General features: G+C 35.0%; 1 protein-coding gene across 9 annotated transcripts in view; it reads left to right on the top strand.

The window, feature by feature from the left end:
- IFT81 (intraflagellar transport 81) overlaps nucleotides 1-21,042 on the top strand; it is a 105,007-nt gene extending 83,965 nt beyond the window's left edge. For 7 of the 9 annotated variants that reach the window (XM_060121118.1, XM_060121117.1, XM_060121119.1 and 4 more), the window contains 5 exons: nucleotides 10,192-10,278; nucleotides 11,274-11,345; nucleotides 11,430-11,515; nucleotides 15,211-15,256; nucleotides 20,327-21,042. In XM_060121118.1, coding sequence (XP_059977101.1) covers nucleotides 10,192-10,278; nucleotides 11,274-11,345; nucleotides 11,430-11,515; nucleotides 15,211-15,256; nucleotides 20,327-20,509 — 474 coding nt within the window. In that variant the 3' untranslated portion in view covers nucleotides 20,510-21,042. Of the gene's footprint in view, nucleotides 1-10,191; nucleotides 10,279-11,273; nucleotides 11,346-11,429; nucleotides 11,516-15,210; nucleotides 15,257-20,326 lie in introns of those variants that run through there. The other 2 variants (XM_060121122.1, XR_009534728.1) reach the window with 2 other exon arrangements.
- The last annotated feature ends 4,242 nt before the right edge of the window (nucleotides 21,043-25,284 follow it).

Here is a 25,284-nt window from a genome sequence, read left to right as displayed (position 1 = left end):
ATGAAGTCTGAGAAGACTTCAGGAAAGACCCTCTTGGGTTTTGGTTTAATACTATATGATGCAAATGAAATTACTTCGTGTACTTAGAGGTTATTTTTGTTTTTTGTGTTTGGGGTTCTTTTTTGCCACAACACGCAGCTTGTGGGATCTTAGCTCCCTGACCCTGGGTGGACCCTCAGCAGTGAAAGCATGGAGTCCTAACCACTGGACCACCAGGGAATTCTCTATTTTGGGAGTTAAAAAAAATTTGCTATTAAGGTCCTTACAGTAATATCTACCAGAGTTGTTTGTGTCTGGTTTATAGAACCACGTTTAGGACAATGTAGTTGTTCAATAAACATTTGTTGACTTTATTAACAGAACATTTTTAAAAGTATTTTAAAAATCAAGTATAAATATAAGTGGCAAGAATCTTCTAGAGCTAGAAGCAGACCTCTACAGAATTATATAAATAATTATTATTGAGCCCTCACAGTGTTCTCTTAATGCTTTCTCATTCATGCATTTAATATTCACAACTATAAAATATTTTCAGATTGTCTTTAGATAAGGAAATTGAAGCTTAGAGAAGTCAAATAACTTATTTAAGATGACTTAAGTGTTGGCACAAGAACTCAAACTGCAGTCTCTGTGAGTTCAAAGCCCTCTTCCTCTATATTGTGCCATTCTGCTTCACACTTGTTAATTCTTTTGAAATATATTGATAATTTATTAGTTCAGTAAAAGAACCATTTAATGTATGAAACTAAAGTGTGCCATCTGTCAGTCTTGGGCCATTTAGTGCATATGTCACATAGATTTAGGATAAGCTTTATCCTAAATGTCAGCAGGTGAAAAGCAAAGGATACCAATTGTGCTAATTACAGGGAGACAATATGGATAGAATGATTTAAGAACATGGGCTAGAGAATCAGGCAGACCCTAGATAACCTTGGGTAGATGACTTCATCTCTATAAACTTCAGTTTCCTCACCTGTAAACTACTCCCTTCTTAATAGGGTGGTTGTAAAATTAAATAACACATATAAGGTACTTTGCAACAGCAATGACTAATACATAAGGACTTTTAAAAAAGGTATTTATCATTATAACTATTAAAAAATGGTTTTAAAGGAAGGAATACTATTGCTTTTCAACTAAATTGTTTTCTAAGTAAAATCATATACCAGATCTTTAATTCTGCAAAGTCATTTATTATAGGGACTTCCCTCGTGGTGCAGTGGTTAGGAATCTGCCTGCCAATGCAGGGGACAGGGGTTCGAGCCCTGGTCCGGGGAGATTCCCACATGCCACAGAGCAACTAAGCCCGTGCACCACAACTACTGAGCCAGTGCTCTAGAGCCTGTGAGCCACAACTACTGAGCCCACGTGCCACAACTACTGAAGCCCACACACCTAGAGCCTGTGCTCCACAACAAAAGAAGCCACAGCAATGAGAAGCCTGCGCACCGCAACAGAGTAGCCCCTGCTCGCTGCAACTAGAGAAAGACCGCGTGCAGCAACGAAGACCCAACGCAGCCAAAAATAAATAAAAAATAAATAAATAAATTAGAAAAAAGTCATTTATTATAATAATGTAACCAGAACCTGCAGTTCATTTTTATACAATTTAACTAGGTTTCTCTGTATGTCAAGTACTTCCTGCCTCTTCCATTACAAAGAAATATAGCTGTCTCACTACTATTCTCAAATAATACAACTCTCCAGTTCTTAACACATTCATCAAGTCAAGGGGCGCCTAGGTCCTCTAAGCATTTTCATCTCTGTCTTCTGCCATGTTGAAAAGTAATGGGTACCGAGTTTCAGTTTTAGAAGATGAAAAGAGTTCTGGAGATGGATGGTGGTGATGGTTGCACAGCAGTGTGAAGGTACTTAATGCCACTGAACTGCACACTTAAAAATGGTTTAAGTAATAATTTTTATTTTATGTATATTTTACCATAATTTAAAAAATCTAAGAGTATAGAACTTGCCCACATTTTCATTAACTTTTTAGTTTTTTTCAATGTTTGAATTCAGTGCAGTTGGTGAGTCCTTGATGCTTATTTTGCTTAGCTCCATGTGTTAATCTCCCACATCCATGTATAGTTCTTTTTTTTTTCGCTGCATTGGGTCTTCGTTGCTGTGCACGGGCTTTCTCTAGTTGCGCCGAGCTGGGGCTACTCTTCATTGCAGTGCGTGGGCTTTTCATTGCAGTGGCTTCTCTTGTTGGGGAGCACAGGATCTAGGCGCGCAGCCTTCAGTAGTTGTGGAGCGTGGGCTCAGTAGTTGTGACTTGCGGGCTCTAGAGCGCAGGCTCGGTAGTTGTGGTGCACGGGCTTAGTTGCTCCGCGGCACGTGGCATCTTCCCGGACCACGGATCGAACCCATGTCCCCTGCATTGGCAGGCAGATTCCTAACCACTGCACCACCAGGGAAGTCCCTATAGTTCTATTTTTACCCAGAAAACTTTTGTAATAAAAAGTATACTGAAAAAACAAGCTGCTTCATTGACTTTAAGCTGTTGCCAAATATTAACTGAAATTCATAATTGTTCTCTGCTTTGAATAGTGTTTATTTTTAACTTGTGTAAGTATATTTAACACTCAAAACTACACAGATGTATTATCCTATTGTTAAAGTGCAGGAGTTCTTAAAAATACTTTATACTTCTTGCTTTCATGGACAACTCTCAAATATTTAGGAAATTTTATAGTGAAGTGTTAGTACATTTCCATTCTTTTTATTTGCATTTTGTTATAAATTTGAATATTCATAACTGTTTGAAAATTGTTTGAAAATCTCAAGACTTTGAAAATCACAACTTATATTTATCTAAATCTTTTATAATTATCTAGAGTTAGATAGCATCTTGAAAATCTTCATGTTTGTTTTTTTAGATGCTGTTCCATAAATTATAAATTTATATGTAATTAAATGACATAATACATATAATTGCTAATATATGGGAAAAAGCTAAAATACTTGTTTTAGAGTATATATACAATGTGGTAATTATTGATTTCACTGAAATATTTCTTGTTGATTGCTTTTTCTTATAGAAGTAAAACCATGCTCTTGGCCAGAATTCAAACTGTAAGGAATTGGTTAAGGGAAAGAATAGAAATTATTTCTCTCTCTACACTCCACCCCTAGCATACTCCCCAGAAATAATAACTGATAACAGTTCCTTATATATTTTCCAGAAATTTTCTGAAAATTCATGAATGGATAATTATTTATTGGCTACCTGAAGTTTGATCTCCACACCTTTGTTCTTACTCTCTAAAAAAAACAAAAGCTTTTTTTTTGGTGGGGTGCCAGAAGTCAACTCTGACTGATACTAATGTTTGCTTCCTCTTGTTTGCATTTGCCTGCTATACTTTTGCCCATCTTTTGCTTTCAGCTTTTAAAAATTTACCTTGTTTTAGGTGTGTCTCTGAATAGATCTTGAACTGTGTTTTGTGTTGTGACATAATCTGAAAGGTTTATTTTAATAAATAAGTTTAGCCAATTCATATTTATTGATATGTAGACATATTTGGTCTTTGTGCATTTTATGTTTTGCTTCTGACTTTAAATCCTATAAAAATAAATTCCTCTGTTCATTCTCTGTGTCTGTGTCTCTCTCTCATATTTTCTGGCTCTGGTTTTGCTCTACTGGTTATATCTGTAATGCCACCATTAATCATCCATTTCTGTTGATAGTATGTATTAATCCCCACTATGAGTAGTGATGAAATTGGTATTTTTCCTCTAACTTCTCCTTCCCTTTGCTTTAGCACCTAATTTTGGTCATTTGTATTGTCTTTCTTACTGTTTGCCTTTATACTTGTAATATGCTTATACTATGACTTGATTCATCAGGTTTAAATTATATCTTTTGACATTCCCCCATCCATCCCCAGCAATTAAAAATTGAGGAAGCTGGCTTATTCATTCTACCTTCCACCTTCTTTTCCCCTTCCCCTCCCTGCAGGTTTTATGGTATCGTGTCTACACTGTCAGGGCATATAACATTTATGTTCTGTTCTATTACCCTAGTTCCCACTTTTGTCTTTAGTATTATACCTGTACTTGTCAGATTCAGTGCTCATTAACAATCCTCTCACTGCCCATTTTCCTACTTTTTATTGTCTCTCATTTGTTTTCTAGTAGAGTCCTCAAAGCTTAGTAGAGCAATATTACCTGATGAGTTCTTGCAAATCTAGAATTTGTTGCCTTAAATATTTCAACAACTGCTTGATTGAGCATAAAAGCCCTTACATCATGCTTTCTTTCCTTGAGGATTTTTAAAGTGTAGCTCCACAGTCTTTGAGAGTTAAGTGTGGCCATGGAGAGAGCTGAGGCCAACATAATTTTTTTAGTGACCTGATCCGGAAAAGAATGTATTTTCCAGTTGTTGAGTGCTGGGTTCTCCATGTGTTTGTCAGATCAAGCTTCTTAAATGTGTTGTTCAAAACTTCCTGTTGAATGGGGACTTGTGGTGTAATGAGTATAGAGTTTCAGTTTGGCAAGGTGAAAAGAGTTCTGGAGATTGGTTGCACAATAACATGAATGTTTTTAATACAGCTGAACTGTAGCCTTAAAAATGGTTAAAATGGTAAATTTTATGTGTATTTTACCACAATTTAAAGATTCCTGGTTTTTAAAAAAAACACTTAAAATTATTCATTTTATCATTATTTTATGACTCTTTTATTCCTTGCAGTGCTTTTTGTCTAGGAGCCTTATTTTGTCTGCTGTTAACGTAAGTGTGGCAGCTTTCTTAGGATTAGTGTTGCTTGGTATGTCTTTTTATTTGTTCACTTTCAGCTTTCTACGTCCTTATTTTTGTCCTATGTAAGTCTCATAAATAGCATATAGTTGGATTTTGTGTGGATATAGTTTCTTACATCCAGTTTGAGAATCTTTTTTTAAGAAAATTTTTATTGGAGTATAGTTGCTTTACAGTGTGAGAATCTGTCTTTTAATTGGTGAGTTTAGTCCCATTTACTCTTATTATTGATACATTGGAATTTATTTCTATTTTGTACATCCTATGTACTGTGCTTTTCTATGTTTCTTTTCCTCTTTCTGCCCTCCGTTGCACCAATCCTGTTTTCTTTATATTCTTTTTTCCCTTTATTTCCCTTTCTATCTTCTTCTATTCTGATATTGTTTACTCTTAAATTTTTAACATATTTTTCCTGCCTAAAGTTAATCAGCTGAACAATTGTTAATCTCCTGAACAATACAGGAACCTCAGAATAATTTAACACCCTCTCCTGCCTTACACATGTGTTGTTATCCTGTGGTATTTTATTTCCATTTTATTTCTTCATCTCTAAAAGTGGTTGTCATGGTGGTCATTACTGTTATAATTACTACTTCGTACAGTCATTTCCTGTTTAGATTTACCCACATATTTAGCAGTTCTCACCATTGCTTCATGTACTTTATTCCTTACTTCTGGATTCAGTTTCCTTCTTCCTAAAATGAAATTTCCTTGCTTTATTTTTTTTTCTTTTAGTAGTTCTCTTAGTAAAGAATCATTGCCAAAAGTAAACCATCTTTGTTTTTCTTCTTAAATAGTGACTTGGTCAGAAAAAAAAATTATTTTCATTGCTTTCTGCTTTCTCTTGTTGTGTTGAGGGATCTGCTATCGGTTTAATTCTCATTTCTTTTTAGATAATGTCTTCCCTATATATAGTTTTAATTTTTGTTATAGTCACTAGTTTGTTTTATTATTTAGATTCCACAGAAAAGTAATATTGTACAGTATTTGTCTTTCTCTTTCTGACTTATTTCACTAAGCATAGTACCCTCCAAGTTCATCCACGTTGTTGTAAATGGCAAAATTTCATTCTTTTTAATGGATGAGTAGTATTCTATTGTGTGTGTGTGTGTGTGTATATATATATATATATATATATATATATATATATATATACACGTCTTCTTTTTCCATTCGTCTCTTGATTGACACTTAGGTTGCTTCCATGTCTTGGCTATTGTAAATAATGCTGCTATGAACATTGGGATGCATATATCTTTTCAAATTAATGTTTTCATTTTCCTTGGTTATATACTCAGGAGTGGAATTGCTGGATCATGTGGTAGTTCTATTTTTAGTTTTTTGAGGAACCTCCATACTGTTTTCCACAGTGGCTGCACCAATTTACATTCTCATCAAAAATGTACAAAGGTTCCCTTTTCTCCACATCCTTACCAATATTTGTTATTTGTGGTCTTTTTTGATAATAGCCATTCTGACAGGTGTGAGGTGATATCTCATTGTGGGTTTGATTTGTATTTCGCTGATGATTAATGATATTGAGCATGTTTTCATGTTCCTGTTGGCCATCTGTATATTTTCTTTGGAAAAATGTCTTTTCAGGTCTTCTGCCCATTTTTTAACTGGTTTTTTTTTTTTGAGTTATATGAGCTGTTTATATATTTTGGATATTAACCTCTTATTAATGATATCATTTGTAAATGTTTTCTCCCATTCAGTAGGTTATCTTCCATTTTGTCCATGGTTTCCTCTGCTATGCAAAAGCTTTTAAGTTTAATTAGGTCCCATTGGTTTATTTTTGCTTTTGTTTCCTTTGTTTTAGGAGACAGACCCAAAAAATATGGCTGTGATTTAGGTCAAAGAGTGTTCTGCCTATGTTTTCTTCTGGGAGTTTTATGGTTTTTTACATTTAGGTTTTTAATCCATTTTGAGTTTATTTTTCTTATTAGTTTTTTTTTGTTTTAACATCTTTATTGGAGTAAAATTACTTTACAACGGTGTGTTAATTTCTGCTGTGTAACAAAGTAAATCAGCTATACATATATGTATATCCCCATTTCTCCTCCCTCCCACCCTCCCTATCCCACCCCTCTAGGTGGTCACAAAGCACCGAGCTGATCTCCCTGTGCTATGTGGCTGCTTCCCACTAGCTATCTATTTTACATTTGGTAGTGTATATATGTCCATGCCACTCTCTCACTTTGTCCCAGCTTACCCTTCCCCCTCCCCATGTCCTCAAGTCCATTCCCTACATCTGCATCTTTATTCCTGTCCTGCCCCTAGGTTCTTCACAACGTTTTTGGTTTTTTTTTCAGATTCTATATATATGTGTTAGCATATGGTATTTGTTTTTCTCTTTCTGATTTACTTCACTCTGTATGACAGACTCTAGGTCCATCCACCTCATTACAAATAACTAAATTTCATTTCTTTTTATGACTGAGTAGTATTCCATTATATATATGTGCCACATCTTCTTTATCCATTCATCTGTTGATGGACACTTAAGTTGCTTCCATGTCCTGGCTATTGTAAATAGTGCTGCAATGAACATTGTGGTACATGACTGCTTTTGAATTATGGTTTTCTCAGGGTATATGCCCAGTAGTGGGATTGCTGGGTCATATGGTAGTTCTATTTTTAGTTTTTTAAGGAACCTCCATACTGTTCTCCATAGTGGCTATATCAATTTACATTCCCGCCAACAGTGCAAGAGGGTTCCCTTTTCCATTTTGAGTTTATTTTTGTACATGGTGTGAGGAAATGTTCCAATTTCATTCCTTTACACTTAGCTGTCCAGTTTTCCCATCACCACTTATTGCAGAGACTGTCTTTTCTCAATTGTATATTCTTGTCTCCTTTGTCATAGATTAGTTGGTCATAAGTGTGTGGGTTTATTTCTGGGCTCTCTATTCTGTTCCATTGATCTATGTGTCTGTTTTTGTTGCCAGTACCATACTATTTTGATTACCATAGTTTTGTAGTATAGTCTGAAGTCAGGGGGTATGATACCTCCAGCTCTATTCTACTTTCTGAAGATTGTTTTGGCTATTCAGGGTCTTTTGTGTTTCCATACAAGTTTTTAAATTATTTGTTCTAGTTGTGTGAAAAGTAACATTGGTATTTTGATAGGGATTGCCTTAAATCTGTAGACGGTTTTAATATTTTTGTCTTTGGTGTTGTCCAGTTTCACTGCCATGATCTAAGTATAGATTTAGTTTTATCTGCTCTGCTGGAATATGTGCTTTTTTGTCTCCCATTAATTCTGGAAAAATTCTACATGATATCTTCAAATATTCTCTCCCCTGGTCTTTCTAGTCTGTTCTTCAGCAACTCCTGTTAGATATATGTTAGACGTATTTATTCTGTTCCCTGTTGTTTAACCTCATTTTCATATTTTCATCTCTTTGTCTCTCTCTGTGATGAATTTTGGATAATTTCTTCAGCTCTGTTTTTTAGTTCATTCTTTCATCTCCTGAGCCAATCTTATGTTTATGTCACCTACTTAGTTTTTAATTTCAGTGACTTTTTTTTTCATTTTTGTCTATTTTTACTCACTGTGCCTTTTTTAGTCTTTTATTTTCAGTTCCTCCTTTATAACTTTAATTATTTTAAGCATACTTATTTAATAGACTTTCTTCTAGTATTCGAAGTTCCTGGAGGTATAGTCCTGCTGTGTGTTTTATATCTTCTGATTCTCACTCATAATGGATTGATTGTTCCTTATATATTTATACTTTTGGATTGTGAGTTTATCTTTAGTAGGGTTTTGTCTCTTGAGTCCTGGCAGCTAAGATGGAGGGTGTGTCCCTCCAGAGTGGTTTTGCTGTTGTTCTGCCAGGTGTTTTAGGACTATCACAAGCTTGGAGCTAATTTGAGTTAATGTCTCAGCTTGGGAGTTCTTAGACCACGTAGGTAGGGTAAATCCAAATCCCAAACCTGCCTGAGGACAGACTCCTTTTTTCCATCCTCCTCTGAAGTAGCATAACTGCATTTACTGATCAGTTTGGCCATAAAACTCACAAACAAAAAAAGGCTTTCATATACTATAGTATCTTCATCTCACTGACAGGCCCAGCAGCTACCCAAGTACACAGCCTCTGTTGCCCCTTCTCATGTCAACCATGAGAGCCTTAGATGTCTGTAGGTCACTTTGATTCACAAAAGCCATGGCTCCTTTTTCCCACCAGTCTTTTATACTGTGCTAGTCACCCCAAACCAGATGCAGTCCCACACAGCAGAAGCACCACACAATATTACCCATTTATGTTAACTCTCCAGTTCCCAAGAAAACTGTGCTGTGTGAAACCATTCCCAGTCTGGCCTGAATCAATCCAGGCCTGGTGTTAACCCTTTATTCACAGGTTTCTAGGTCTTTTGCCCTGCCTGGAGATAATAATCATTCTGTTATCAAGATTGGCTCCCAACTCCTTCACCAAGTGTAGCCATAGGCTGTCATCCTTTGTTTCTAGTCCTGGTAATTCCTTTTACTTCCTTGAGAGTTCAGTTAGCTCTGGATCTGAAAGGATGTTTGCCCTGCCTTATCAAGCATTTGTTGATACTTTTAGCCTTTCCAGGTGTCGGTAGAAGAAGATTTTCAAATTATCAGTTTCAAAATATTACGTTAGAAGAAAGTGTGAAACTATTCAAATAGCCTGAATTCAAATTCTAACACGTCTTTCCAGCAGTACAATCTTTTACAAGATACTTGTCCTTGCACGATGTGGGGATATTAATACCTACCTCAAGAGGTTGTTTTGAGACTTAGTTATTGTTAAAGGTAAAGCTCAAACACCCTTAACATGGTTTACAAAGTTCTGATCAGGCCTCTGCCAAAGTCTTCAGCCTCTTCTCAAATTTCCCAGACATGCTCCAGTATAATAAACTACTTATATGTCCTAAATTGTCCTTCTTCTCTCTAGTTCCAAGTCCAAGACTTCATACATAGTGTTCCTTTTTTTATGAACATTCTCCTCCTCTTGTCCCTTCTAACTATGCTTACTAATCCTTCGTACCTCAGCTTAGATATCAATTTCTCCAGCAGGTTGTCCGCACTGATCCCCAAGCCTGGGTTAGGTCCAGTGAGCGTCCCATGTGCTCCTATAACACCTTGCATTCATCCATCATAGCACTCAGCCTGTTTACTTGTCTGAGCATTACTTGAGGGGAAGGATTTTTGGCTGTTTTGCTCACTGTTTTATTCCCAGCTTCTAACAGAGAGCCTGGCACACAGCTTAATACATGGCAGCTATTGTTTTTATCAGCACCTTCATCTGTCATAATTCTCAAATGTCTGATTGTTGTATAAATAACTCGTAAGTATGCCAAGAAGCTTAGAGTTAAGTTACAAGACTGACAAGGGCATGTATTGTTTCAGAGCCACATTTTAGGCCTTTGTTTTTTACTTATTCAATTAATTACCCTTTTCATACTAGGAATTAACCCAGGAGTGTGATGAAAAGAAATCCCAGTATGATAGCTGTGCAGCAGGCCTTGAAAGTAATCGGTCCAAATTAGAACAGGTAAGAAGACAGTTTTTATTTTAACAACTTAGCAGAAACTGCCTGTATATGCGTATTTTCACTACCAATGTCAAAAGATTCCCAAATCTTTACTGAGTCTGTCTCCTAAGCTGCAGAGATTTTTATTTCTTCAAACTTGATGTGTACATACTACATTCTCCATCTACACCCCTACTGCCAGAGTCCAGGCCCCCTAGACTCGCACTGTAACCTCCCACCTACTCTCCCCTTCCACGCTTGCCTTCCTAAGGTTTATTCTCCATAGAGCAGCCAAAGAAACCTATACAGCAGTTAGGCTACCCTCCACTGGCTTCCTGTTGCACTTAAAATCTAACTTCAGAACTGTGGTCTATAAGGCCCTACCTGCTTCCATGAACTTCATATCCACGTGCTCTACTCCTCACCCACAGGGCCCCAGCCACACTGGCCGCCTTCTTGTACTTCAAACAGGCCAAGCTTGTTTTCACCTTGGGGGTTTTGCATGTATTCTTCTCTCTCTGGGATACTCTACCACCAACTATTTGCCTTGATCTCTCCTTTTCACCTTTTAGGTCTCACCCTAAATGTCACATCCTCCTAGAGGACTTCTCTGATCACCTAATATTGCCCACTCAGTCACCCTATCACATTCCACTGCAGAATTTTCTTCATGGCACTTTTTCCCATCTGAAACTACCTTCATTACATGTTTCCTTGTTTATGTCTGTTTCCTCTACTTGAATGAGAGCAGGGACCTGTCTTGTTCACTCCTCTGTCCCCAGCACCTAGCACAGAGCTGGGCACACAGTAGGTACTTAATAAATAACTAAACTTATAGGTTGTAGAGCGATATGAGTGGTCTCTAGAAAAGATTGCAACCTAGTCTATTATAATAAAGTTTCGGTTGCAGAAGAGGAAATACTCTGATGGTATTTCTTTTGTTGTAAATATAGTCATCCTTTCTGTATCTGATTATTCTTTCGATAATGTTGCCCATTTAAAATTATATACATTAGGAAGTCAGAGGACTCCGTGAAGAATGTCTTCAAGACGAAAGTAGATACCATTATACAAATTGTATGATTAAGGTAAGACAAAGAAAGTGGATCAAAAACTTTTCTGAGATTTTTCTGTATCAAGGACTTAACCTAAAGCTTAGTCTTTCCACTTAGAACCTAGAAGTACAACTTTGTCGTGCTACTGATGAAATGAAGGCATATGTCTCTTCTGATCAACAAGAAAAAAGAAAGGCAATTAGGCAAGTAATTTTGTTGTTTTTATATTGAGTTACTTAATGTTTTAATCTATAGAAGTTTTATAAATAAGATGGAATTATACAAAGTCAGAGTACTTAAATAAGCATATAGTAAGATATTATTTAGGATTGAATCTTGTTAAACATCTTCTGGATAGTCCAGCCCTGCTAAGTAAGAATACATATAATTTTTCTTGCTTGCTTGCTTACTTTTTTATTGTGGCAAAAGGTAAATAACATAAAATTTGCCATTTTTAAGTGTATAATTAAAAGTGTTGCATTGATTACATTAAAAATATTATGCAACCATAACCACTATATATTACCAAAACTTTTTCATCACCCGAAACAGAAACTCTTACAACCATTAAGCAGTTAATCCCCATTACCCCCTCCTCAGGAATACGTATAATTTCATAATTGCTTTTTTAAAAGCACTAAGGTTGGTCTATTTTTCAAGTCCTACATGGCCTGGACTCTGGTTGTTGGCCTGCTCATTGTGCAGTGTGAGTGACTGCATTTCAGCTAGAAACTGTGTGACTGCGGTGTGTCAGCCTTTAAAGCAAAGAAGGGTGTATAAATACTACTAGTCCTTATATGGTGATTTTTTCTTTTTGTAATCCTAGCTTGAAGCATATTGTAATAAATCAAATGCTGTCTTAAAAAATACGTTTATAGTTGAATTGCTAGCTTTGATAAAATGCAGTAATGAACAAGATAAGCTTTCTTTGCCCCTAATCGTAATTCAAATGTTTTGCTTTTACCATTCGGTAAGAACTCAAATGAAGTGTAGGATTCACACTTATTCTAGACTGCAGTTGAGATTTCTAGTGGCATATACATTAATATTACAAAAAGGAATTTAAGAAATAGAATGTTTTGCAAAGTCTAAATTTTTTTTATATAATGCAGGCCAGACCAAAAATATCCTATAAATAGGATATTATTTTTTAATAGTCTAACATATTAAACATACAGGCACTTCCCTGGTGGTCCAGTGGTTAAGAATCCCCCTGCAATGCAGGGGGACACAGGTTCGATCCCTAGTCAGGGAACTAAGATTCCACATGCCGCAGAGCAACTAAGCCCACATGCTGCAACGACTGAGCCTGTGTACTCCAGAGCCCACGTGCCACAACTAGAGAGCCCGTGTGCTGCATGTACTGAAGCCCGCGCGCTCTGGAGCCTGCGCGCCACAACTAGAGAGTCCGCGCACTGCAACGAAAGATCCCAAATGCCGCAACTAAGACCCGACACAGCCAAATAAATAAATAAATATTTTTTAAAAATAATAAGTCTACATTAAAAAAACATACTGAATGTACTTATACAAATTCTTTCATTGAATGTAAACTTTGCTCATTAAATCTGTATAGTCAATGCTAATATTTCACAAATGTGAGAAGTTAATTTTGTTCTTGAAAAATAAGTTTTAGAAATTGTTTCTTTTCTTCCAAAGTGATCAATATAAATAGTAAAAAAGGAAATATAGCTCCTGAACTATTGGTTTTCTTATCAGTTTTCTAGCTAGATATTCCTCTTCATCATTTTAAAAATCATTGTAAACCTTTACCATTCCTCAGTTTTCCAATAGAAAAATACTGTGCCCTGACTAGAGTAGTACATGATAAGAATGTTAAGAATAAAATGGAGTTAATTATACTCTAAACTCACTGATACATGTTTAAAATATTATAACTATGGTAGACACAATATTTTTAATGTTATTTCATTTTCTACTTTTATGGTACTTCCTGGTAAGGCCAAAGGTGTAAGAAATTAGCTTGGTTTTGAAAGATCATCTGCAAATTTTAATTTTACTTAAAGAGGCAGCATATTATATATCAAAGTACTAGAGAGAGACCATAAAATTGTTTCTAACCTGATTTTTCCAGTTCCTAGTTTTGTGACCTTGGACAAATCATTCCTCATCTATAAAATAAGGAGAATAATATATACCACAGAGGTTCAAGTTAAATATAATGTATGCAGCAGTATTTTAGAAATGATATAGTATGAATTCCTAGAGGGCAAGGACCCTGTCTGTCCTGTTTTCTTTTTGAAATCCCAGGGCATGCTTGGTACATAACAGGTGCTCTGTAATTATTTCTTGAATAAATTCATTGAATAAATTAAAATTACATATTACTGTTATGGGGAAAGAGCATGTGCCTGTCGATTTCTTGATAAAATATAAATGGAAATTCTAAAACAGTTTGGACATTCCTCGGGCCTAGGGTAATAAATGAATTATTTAAAGCTCTCTTAATAATAACCATACATTCTTCTTGAGGGATATGTCATTTAGTTCCTCCCAGCTTTTTTTCATTGAAGAGCTAGAAAGGTAAACAATTTTGACTTAGTGTCTCATAAATTTTAAGGGCAAAATGAAGGTTCATCAAGATTGTGTCTATTCCCTTCCATTCTTATTCCTGTGCACAAATTCTACCTTCACTTCAGCTCTGTAAGGGCTTCAGGTACTTTTGATTGCCATTCTCTCTGTTCTAATCATGTTTACCTCCCTTTTGACATAAATGCAAATCTTTCTTCACTTAAGCTGCTAGAGTTTGTGGTTTATGATTTCTTAGATTCCCAATTTTGTGTTGTTTAATTTCTTCTTAAGTACTACTGTGTAGCTTTACACAGAAATATAGTCTTTTTCCATACAAATTTGAGGTCTAAAGTCTCTTATCTTCTTGTCACTGGTTCCTTTGTCCTTGGTTCCTGTGTCCTCATCCTTCAATCTTTGTCCTTAACACTTCAAATCTCATTTTTTGTCTTATATAATATTAAAATATAATTATACCTTTGTTTAAAAATACAATACGTTATTTGTATTTCTATTTTTACATTAAAAATTTGTAACTTTTTTAGCTTACAAAAGAAATACTTATAAAAACAAAAAGTAACCATTATCAAGTATAGCACACAAAAATTGAATGTTGTCCACACTGCCATACCTCATAAATGTCTACTGTTAATATTTTGTTGTATATTATCCCATATTCTTTTCCCATGCTTTTGCTAATATGTCTGTATATGTGTGTATACATAAATAAAATTAAGCTACATATACAGTTTTTTTCTTAATAATTTATCTAGAATTTTTTCCACTTTAGTATTTATAGATCTACCTCATTCTTTTTTTACAACTCTGTATTATTCCTTTGAACGGATGTACCATAATTTATTTAAACATTTCCCCGTCTATCAATATTTAGTTGGTTGCAGATTTTCACTACTATAAGCAATGGTGAAGTAATAGTCTTTGCTTTCATCTTTATTAACTTATGAGAGTTTTTCTGTAGGATGACTTCCTAGAAGTTGGATTGCTGGGTTAGATGCTATTTAATGTTTTTTAAAAATGTGTATCCTTTCTCTCTTCTGCAAACCTCTTTAAAAAAAAAGTGTAATTTAAGCAAATGGATTACCATTGATTTAAGTGTAGATTAACTGGAAATGGTACTTAACTTCTTACATGATATTTTGCCTTGGTTTTTTCCTTATATTACTGTTTATTAGATGATCTGACTAAAGATTGGAAAAGGGAGTGTTTGATAATGGGTTTCATTCTGACTCTAGTACTCTATAAACTGTATTGTCTAATATATTTAGATAGATATGTTAATTTATAATTTAGTTGTATGATCAAATCGATTGAAGTAAATGTAAACTAAATCATTATGTTTACTCCCCAGGGAACAGTATACCAAAAATATTGCTGAACAGGAAAATCTTGGAAAGGTAAGAATGCATTTTTTTTTTGGCTGCGTTGGGTCTTCGTTGCTGCACGCAGGCTTTCTCTAGTTGCAGCGAGCAGGGACACGGGCTTCTCATTGCTATGGCTTCTCTTGTTGCGGAGCACGGGCTGTAGGCACACAGGCTTCAGTAGTTGCAGCACGTGGGCTCAGTAGTTGTGGTATGTGGGCTCTAGAGCACAGGCTCAGTAGTTGTGGTGCACGGGCTTAGTTGCTCCGTGGCATGTGGGATCTCCCTGGACCAGGGATCAAACTTGTGTCCCCTGCGTTGGGAGGGGGGGTTCTTAACCACTGCACCACCAGGGAAGTCCCAAGAATGTTGGTTTTTTTAATGTGTCTATTCAGGCTTTCAGTACATGTTTATGCCATTGTCATTTTTTTTAAGGTTATAGAGGAAATTGGAACTTTCTTACTCCCTTTCAAAGATGAAGACTCTTCTTTAGGAATTTAGTTTTATAAAAGTGAAGGCACATGAATTTGGGAGGAGGGGGGAAATCCAGTTTTAAATAACAAAGAGTTCATGCGTAACAAACAAAATGCCACGTTTAATGAACTACAAGTTTCAGTTTATTCCCAGGTATCTGGGAATACTGGGATTATACTTATAAGTGTAAACTTATTCATTTATTTTATTTAATAAATGCAAATGAGCCAGGGGCTAGTTTAAGTCCTTTACAAACATTGATTCAATTAATACAAATAATCGAAAAACTTTACTTAAGATACTCACTCCCTACCTGCCAGTCTTATATGAGGGCTACTAAAAATAGGAGCATGTGATTGAGTCTTGTTTTCTCAGTTCTCTGAGCCACTCCTAGTAGAAGAGGTGGTGGGGCCTTGAACATCAGGACTTAAATGACTAATTGATTTTTCTAATTGATTCTAATCTTCAATGATTTTAAATCCATGTTGCATAGTGAATGCTAACCATGCTTCACTATACGCCATTTTATCTGTTCTTTACTTAGTTTCACTATTGAAAATTGAAGTTCCTTATTAGTTTTTCTAATAGGAGTGTCAAGTTTGTAGCATCAGAGTTAGAAATTGTTGGCTGCAGTTTTTCATTTAAAATACTGATTATATATGGGTGTCTAATTTCAACGTTCAAATATTCTTGAGGCTGCAGCCTGGAAATGATTTTATATACATATATAGGCTTGTCCATCCTAATAGTACAAATGAAAAATATGGCTTTGTTTCAGTCTTAATGCATTGTACAGTTTAGCTATTGGTCTGACTCAATAAATTGGTGATAGTAAAATTATTCATTCTTACTTTCATTTGAGTCATTATTAAAAACATATTTACATATATCTGCTTTTACATAAAAGCTGAATTAGCTCCCATAAACCTGTAAGTAATATTCTAACGATGAACTTCAGAAAAACAAATAGTGTAGAAAGCAATGAAGTAATTGCTAAGTAGACTTTTTAAAAGTCTTTTTGAGAAAAACTTTAAAAAGAACTAAAAAAATAAAAGTTTTTATTATGGAAAATTTCAAGCCTAAATAAAAAATTGAGGAAATAATGTAAAGAACTCACATGTAACCATCACTCAACTTCAGTAATTAAATTTGTGACCAGTCTTGTTTTATCTATAGTCCCACTCCCAGATTTGCCCATTTTTAGGCAAATCTCAGAGATTTAATTGTTTTATCTGGTCATATTTCAGTATGTATCATAAAGACTCTTTTTTTAACATAACTGCAATACTATTATCATGCCAAAAATAATTTAACAATAATTGCATAATACCCAGTCAGTGTTCAAACTTCACCAATTGTCTCATAATTTCTTAATGGTTTATTTGTTCAGATCAGGATCCTAATAAGAGTTCATACATTGCTATTATTTGATATATTTCTTAAGTCCCTTTTTCTCTAGGTTACTAGTCCATCTTTTTTCTTTACAATTTATTTGTTGGAAGAAAAAAAACCTGATCATTTGTCATTTTCCAGCATTCTGAGCTTTGTTGATGGCCTCCCTGTAGTGTCAGTTAGCATGTTCTTCTGTCCCCAGTATGTCCTGTGAATTGGCAGTTGGGTTTAGAGACTTGATTAAATACGATTCAATATTTGGGAAGCTCTCTTTTTGTAATGTAGGCAGCCAATGAAAATCACTTCCTCAGTCCATTAATTCATTAGAGGTTGCAGAACAGTCATATTCTAATTATGTTGTTCCTTCTTCATTTATTGGCTGGAATAATTCTGTTAAGAGCATCTTACCAACTCTGGTTACTCTAAAGTACAGGTCATATAGGAAAGGCAGAATAACTGCTTGATTTGTTTATTACTGGTTTTCAAAATGATGAGTTCATTTTTTATCATTCTTTAAAAGTATGTTTATAACTCCCAGATTTAACATGTTTTATATGTTTCAATCCATTGCAATTATTATTATATTTATTTTTATTTATTTTTATTTATTTAATATTTATTATTATTCCTATCCAAATTGCCCCATGTTTGGCCGGTGGAAGCCTCTTGAAGTCAGCTCCTGAATCCTTTTGAAACAATCCTACTAGGTTTTGATGGATTTTTTATTTTCTGGAATGACAAAATGTTCCAGACAAAAGGCTCATTCTGTACATTTCCTGTCCCCAATCTGGAATCAGCCATATCTATAAAAAGTGTTCATCTGTTCTTTTTGTATGAATTGTGAATAGATGTCCATCATATTAATCTAAGTAAAAAGAAACATTAAAGCTGATTCTTCCATTTCATCAGAGAAATTGAGTTCTGTACACCTTATTCCATTTATGAAATGACATGCCATACTCAAAAGGAAAAAATAATTTTCATATTTGAACTTATGTGTTTGAATCAAGTTGTACATTCATTTGTACAGTATTTTAACTAGAGATTTTGGGGGCTTTAGGATTTAGTATGATTGTCAATAATTGACTTTCATCCAGGTATTTCATAAATAATATAATTTTTTATATGAAAATATTCCTCTATTTCATTTGTTTTGAAAAGTATCTGGATGGATGCTATGTGTAGAGAAATATTTGTCAAACTTTGAATCCTTTCAAAGACCCAAACTTAATTGCTAAATATGATTAAAGATTATTCTTTCCCCTTCCAGTGTAGTGTTTTACTGCAGGATTTGGGGGGAAAGCAGTAGCAGCAGTCTGACGTCAAGCATGTTCCAGCAAAATGAGCCACTGATTAGTTCATGCCCCGATTGTCAGGCTGTATCATTTAAGAAACAAAGCTTCTTGGTCCTCTCACTCCTAGAGTGGATCTAAATTTTCAAGGCAAACACAGAACATACCTAGGCTTTGAAACTGACAATAGCATATGCCTTCCAAACCAGCAAAGACTGGACATCCACAGACCTCCTCATGCCAACTGAGTTTCTGAAATTAGACCAAGCTATAGTGCTACAATTCACACTATCATATACTAGAATTTGCCTTACCAAGATGGAATATTGTACTGAAAGTTGTAACTTTCCTCCTCCTGTACCACCTCTTCCTTTTAAGAACAATGAAATCTGTGACAAGTATTTTTTGTACATTGCAACTATCCACAAAATAAATCTGTAATAAGTGACAGTAATATAATATTTCTGATACAGACAGTCCCCACCTCCTGTCTTTGGTTCTTTAAATAACTTTTTATAGGTTGTTAGGATTTTGACAAGGAAATTATTCCAATAATATAAGAAAAGTTACAGTTAAGTAGTACCTTAATCTTAAAATCATGCTCAGTACTCTTGATCTGACTTACTACTTTTGTTTTAGTTTATGAGGATAAAAATATTTGTTGTAAGATACTTTATTTGTAACATAGACTTAAATAGATGTATTTGCATGCCAGGCATTGTGTCAAAAAATTGCTGGTTATGTTTAAATTATATTTTCTTAATTCTGTTTTGTTTCCTGTTGCTATTTGCTGTTAACTTTGCTTTTCATTAACCATAGATGGAGAGGGCAGTCTTTAGTAAGCGTTTTGAACCTGGCCTCAGTTTAGTTTAGCCTCTTATTTGGGCAAGTACCAATGACCAGCCTTTTCACTTATGTGCTTAGGTCACCTGTTAAATCAACCGTGTATACTAAAAGAGGAAAAGATGGAGATGTTCCTGTGTAATCTGTTTCTGTGTCTTTGCTTGTTTTTCTGCCCTTCTTGGTGATTTCTCACACTGTGTCAGTGTATGTATTTCTGTCACACTGTTTCCTTATGTGTGTACTATCATCTCTGTTTTTCGCTTCTTTCCTTCCTTCTTTTCTTTCCTCTCATTGTCTCTGACTTTGTGCCTCCCTTTCTTTGTCACTCTCCTCAATTTGCCATAATACAGAACCAAAGTATAGTTTTGCAATGTATTGAAAAATGTTCTTATTCCTATTTATAATTTTAGAGTCAGTAAGTAGAACAATTTTGGCAGGTGGAACTATATAGGCTAGTAGTAACAAAAACAATTCTGATAAGGATTTGGGCCTTTTTAGAATATCACTAGACCTTCTCCCTGAGGAATATTTACATACAATTTGATTTATTTGGGTATAGAGCATACCCTTAGAGCATACTGATTCAGGAAAGAATACAGTATTTAATAATAATAACATGTATAACACATGGTAGTTTATAATTTTTTCCATATCTATTGTCATGTGGAAAAAATAATCTTATAAAGCAGATACTTTTATAATTACCCCTATTATTAGCCTTAATTAACAATTGAGAAAACTACAGTCCAGAGAAATTGTCTTCCCTACAGCTAGTGACAGAGCCAGAGTTGGAACTCAAGTCTTCTGACTTCCAAAATCTGCATATTTTTATATACCATGTTACTGCTCCACTTTCCAGATTTCCTTTATTTTTTCCCCCCTTCCTTTCTTTTACATTTTTCTGTTCTTTTTAAATTCAGGTTGTCCTAGATCTATCATAAATTTAGTTAACTTTTATCATCTTCGTTTTCATCTATCATAGGAGAACCTGGCTTAGCTATTATTCATCAGATGTACAAAGCATACCATATTCTTCTGATTAGAACAATAGAAGTAAATCCGTATATGAGATTTAATTATTCTTGATTTTTTTTTTTAACAATAGAAACTCCGGGAAAAACAAAAAGCTGTACGAGAAAGTCATGGTCCCAATATGAAACAAGTGAAAATGTGGCGTGATTTTGAACAATTGATGGAATGTAAGAAACAGTGCTTTCTGAAACAACAAAGCCAAACTTCCATTGGTCAGGTAATTCAGGAGGGAGGAGAGGACCGGCTGATACTCTGAGTTCATGTGTCATTGTTTGGGGTTTTAGCTGATACTGCTAGCTATAAGCATAATCCCATGGTGTATTCCCTTTCTTGAAAGTGATTTGTACAACATTTTGCTTTCAGATTAGCCATTCCCTATTAAGTTTTCTTGGAAAATAATGTTAAGGTAGATTTAGGTTTTAAAAGTTTTTTAATATGGAAAAGAGTCCTTTATTTTTTTGCTTAGTTTAGACATAGTGATGTCTTCTGTGTTTTATGAGACAGGAGACTGAGTTTACTATCTGTAAATGTAAACATATGTCCATTAAGAAACATGTAGGTTTTTTTAAACATACTAACCCAGTGGCTTAATGTTTTTCTTAATCTTTTTTTAACTTTAGAGGAATCTTTTAGGAATTAATATCTCTTGTTTTGAAGAAACATTTATCTGAAGTTCAGCAATTCCTACAGTTTCACTTCAGTTTCTTTTTCTTATGTAAAATTCAAGAAGATTTATTATTTTGAATAACATATTTGTTCTATTTGTATCGTTTAAACACAAATAAAACTTGGTGCACATATCATGGCTATTTATTTAAAATTTATATAGTGTAAATTTTTATTCTTTTTTAAGTAAGTATTTATGTTATAGCACTGTGTTAAATTTAAGGATTATTACTTATTTTCACCAAAAGTCTAATATAGTATTTAGGTTTGGGGGACTATTATTTTAAATATAAGAAATTGTCGAAGTGCCTCAAGTTCTCTGCTTCATCTGGACAAGGTATTTGAAGATTTCTTTGGTTTTTCCTTAAAGAAAGGTACTAAATTCATATGCCACCCTTTACTTCAGTTCAGTTTCAATTTACTTTTCAAAATTTCTTTTAGATTTGAAAACTCAAATTTCAAATTGTTAGCATGTCCACCTTGGGTTCTTTCTTTTTAGCTATCCTGGAGAAAACAAAACAAAAACATTTTAATGAAGAAAGTTGTTTCTATCCTGTGCAAAATATACAAACTGGATTAATGGCTTTGGGTGTATTTGTTCCCACATGTGTTCTACTCTTGATTTTTGTTAGAAAGTGTCTTTCTTGGTAATCAGAGAATCTTATTAGCATGGAAATTATTCGTAATTCTAGGAGCTATTACTGGAAGAGATGGGATCCATCAGAGTATGGAAGAACTTACCAGGAAAGTATAGAAACAAAGTTCTTTTTTTTTTTTTTTTTTTTTTTTTTGCGGTACACGAGCCTCTCACTGTTGTGTCCTCTCCCGTTGCGGAGCACAGGCTCCGAACGCACAGGCTCAGCGGCCATGGCTCACGGCCCCAGCCGCTCCGCGGCATGTGGGATCTTCCTGGACCGGGGCACGAACCCGTGTCCCCTACATCGGCAGGCGGACCCTCAACCACTGCGCCACCAGGGAAGCCCCAAAGTTCTTTTAACATATCTTAAGAAAAAAAGAAGCATTTCAATGTTATTAAGTGGTTTGAATCTGGTCCTCAGCTTACTTTAGCTACTTATTTGATCAAATATCCGTTACCAGCATTCTCATTTGTGCCCGTAGATCAACTATTAGATCAACCATGTACTAAAAGAGGAAAGGCTATGTTCACTGTGTGGAAGCAAACCCTTATTAACTCAATAATCAGTTTTTGAACACTGAGGTAAATGTATTTGTTCAGTGTTGGCTACTGCCTTGTTATTTTTAAGCCAGTAGTAAGTGATATTCCTTTAACCAGAGTATGAATTCCTTTGCAAATATTTGAAAAAGACTAGATGCGCTTCCCAGAAACAGCATTTTATTCCCCAAAGTTATGTCAATTTGTAAGATTATTAAGCCTAATGATTAGTTTTTTCAGCCTTCACTGTCTTTGATGCTCTTCTCTTAATTTTTAAAATTGTTAGCGACAGATACTCCAAGGAATGCTTACAATTCTGATTTGATTATTGCTTGCCTTCTTTATTCCACACAGAAAGAGTATGTGGATTAAACTCTAAGGCAGCTCCAAAATTACTTTATTAACTGAAACCGAACATCATTATTATTTTAAGAAAAGCAAATTGAAAAAAAAAAAGCCCTAAAAGTACAAAGTTATTTATAGTTTTTATGTAACATTGGACATTTAGTAACACAGCTTAATGGGTTTTATACAGTGACTTTCCACTCATTTTACGATTTGATTGGAACATTAAAAAGCTTTGACTAACTCTGACAGTTTTTGACAGCTGGCACTTACAGCAGAAGAATTTATTACATTTTTCCTTCAGGATTGATACTCTAGCTGGCTAATTGATGAGAGTACTTAATCGTTTTGGAAAATAATCCAGCTTCCACATGATGGCCCAAATAAAGGAAAAAAATGTAGCCTGTGAAATCTGCTTCTGCGTTCACAGATCTTCTCCTCCTAGGACCCAGTATTGCCAGCTGTTGCATGGGACTGACTATTTAAACTGTAAATTTCAAAAGGCCAGTGCTTATCTTGCTTCCTGTATTAGTTAAGGAAATAATCCAACTTTAAAGGTTGTCCTTTAAGAAGAATCTTATAATAGGATAATGTCTTTTCTGTTATAAATCTATTAATAACTGAATCCAAGATCATGTATTTTCCCGGTCCAGAAGGTGTAGCAGAATTGTCTTAGAACATTGTTCGAAGGCATATGGAAATTAAACCAGATCTCAGGAAATTGTAGAACATTTAACTTTCTTCTTTAGATTAATATTTTCTATCATTTTGCTTTAATGCAGCAGACAGCAGTAATAAAAGAAGCCATTTCATTAAACTATCAAATAATTAGTTTATATAACATATATAATTTGGGGGGAAAATTTTAAGCTCTGTGAATTTTCCAAGTGTGTTTCTTAAGTTTTTAGGCTAACGTAATACAAAGAACTTTTTGGTAATTTGAGTAAAGGAAGAGACTGAATCTGTTGCTCAAACTAAAAATATATAAATTTGCAGCATTCTTCTGAATTGATTTTGAAAATATGCACAAATGGGTAACTTGCTAAAGCTGCCTTTACAAAGGCAAAAATCAAATTTGTATTGAAAAATGACTTCTCATGGAGATGTGTGTCTTAGTCTTATAGAAACCTCCTTGTCTCACACAGGCATTCACCTAACATTAGTGACTAATAATAAGTGTGAATCAAAGACTTGTTTCTACAAAGGGTTCTAGGCGCTTATATCATTCCTCTTACTTGGCAACAAGGAGTGTTTAGCCCTAGGGAGTGAGTAAGTTAGCACCACCCTGATGATTAACTTTCCTTAAACTTGGTTATATCAATAACTTCTCCATTGTTGTGGTAAAGGTGAGATCTAGCTTATATATACAATGAATCCTTCTTTTTTAAACAATCCATGGCAGCCAGGAGAGAAATAAAGTTGTACTTTTATTAAATATGTAATTGTTTCCCTACTCAGGAGAAGCTGCTAGCCTGAGCTCCTCCTCCGTTTCCTTTTAATGAGAGCAGTTTAATTAGAGCTCTTTGATGTGTGGCAGCCAGGCACGAGGTGACTTTTGTCTGGGGAGGATGGAGAGGGATCGTTTAAAGTTCTGTGTATCAGTCTTTGACCCTTCTGTCTGAAGACAATCTTAAAAAGAGAATATTGTCTGTAACTGTCATTTAGTCTCATCCCATCCTTGCAAAAGAAGTCAAAAACTAAAGCACAGAATCCAAACAAGTATTTTTTTAAAGACTTAGACAAACATGCTTTCTGCTCCCATGCTCCCTCTTTTGGCAAACTGTAAGTACTTTCTCAGCAAATACCGATAATTTCACAATTTCCTTTCTAGAATTGCTAAGAGACTTGAGTCAACAAATTTGGTTTCAGAACACAAAATTCACTGTTCAGAACACAGAAGGAAATTAAAGATTTCTGCTTTTCAGTGAAAGTATTTGTTTCCACCTCAGTTCAGAGTGTTAATGGCAAGTTCCTGGCAAGTCTGCTGCTTAACACTGCATGTGAGAAGCTGGTAAATAGGCATAGAGTATTGGAGCTTGAAAGGAACCTCAGAATGAGTCATGTAGTCATTTATTAGATTGGGACCTTTGAGGGACCTCTTTCAGCCTCTCTACAGTGCAGAAATCAGGACGTTAACGCTTGTAGCAAATCACTTTCCAGCCTGGGTAGAGTAACCGCAATGCAGCTCACTCCTCACGAGGGAGCCTGTTCCATTGTTAAAGAGCACAGCCTGATTGGTTTATTGGTTCTAGAAGCGAAGCAGACTTACAGAGGAGGAGAAATTTTTTTCAACAGCAGTTAGGCAAAGCGAGATTGAACAAATTTTATTCCCTGTAATCTAAAGCTCTGTAATCATAATAATCATAATCATGATGATGATCATGCTAGCAGTTAACCCATTATTAAGCACTTGGTGTGTACCGGACACTGTCCTAAGTGCTTTATGTGTATGAATCAATGTAAATCTCAAAATAATCCTGTGAGATACTATTATTCTCATTTTATAGATGATGAAACTGAGGCACAGAAAGGCTTTCACAGTATTACACAGCTAATAACTGTGGCAGAGCCAGAGTCTAAGACCTGTGCTCTTTACTACTGTGTTGTCCTGCAGTGTGACCCATGAATATACTGGTTATATATATCCATAAAGGTTAATGTCCATTTATAAACTATAATATGTGTGAAATTATTTTTATTGCTTTTTTTTAATATTTATTTTTTTTTATTATTTTTTTTGGCTGCATCAGGTCTTAGTTGTGGCATGCAGGATCTTTTGTTGTGGCGCACAGGCTTCTTTCTAGTTGTGGTACAAGGGCTCCAGAGCACACGGGCTCAGTAGTTGT

The sequence above is a fragment of the Lagenorhynchus albirostris genome, chromosome 14 (genome assembly GCF_949774975.1).
Source record: "Lagenorhynchus albirostris chromosome 14, mLagAlb1.1, whole genome shotgun sequence".
Classification (NCBI taxonomy): domain Eukaryota; kingdom Metazoa; phylum Chordata; class Mammalia; order Artiodactyla; family Delphinidae; genus Lagenorhynchus; species Lagenorhynchus albirostris.
This window is presented reverse-complemented; position numbering and strand designations above follow the sequence as displayed.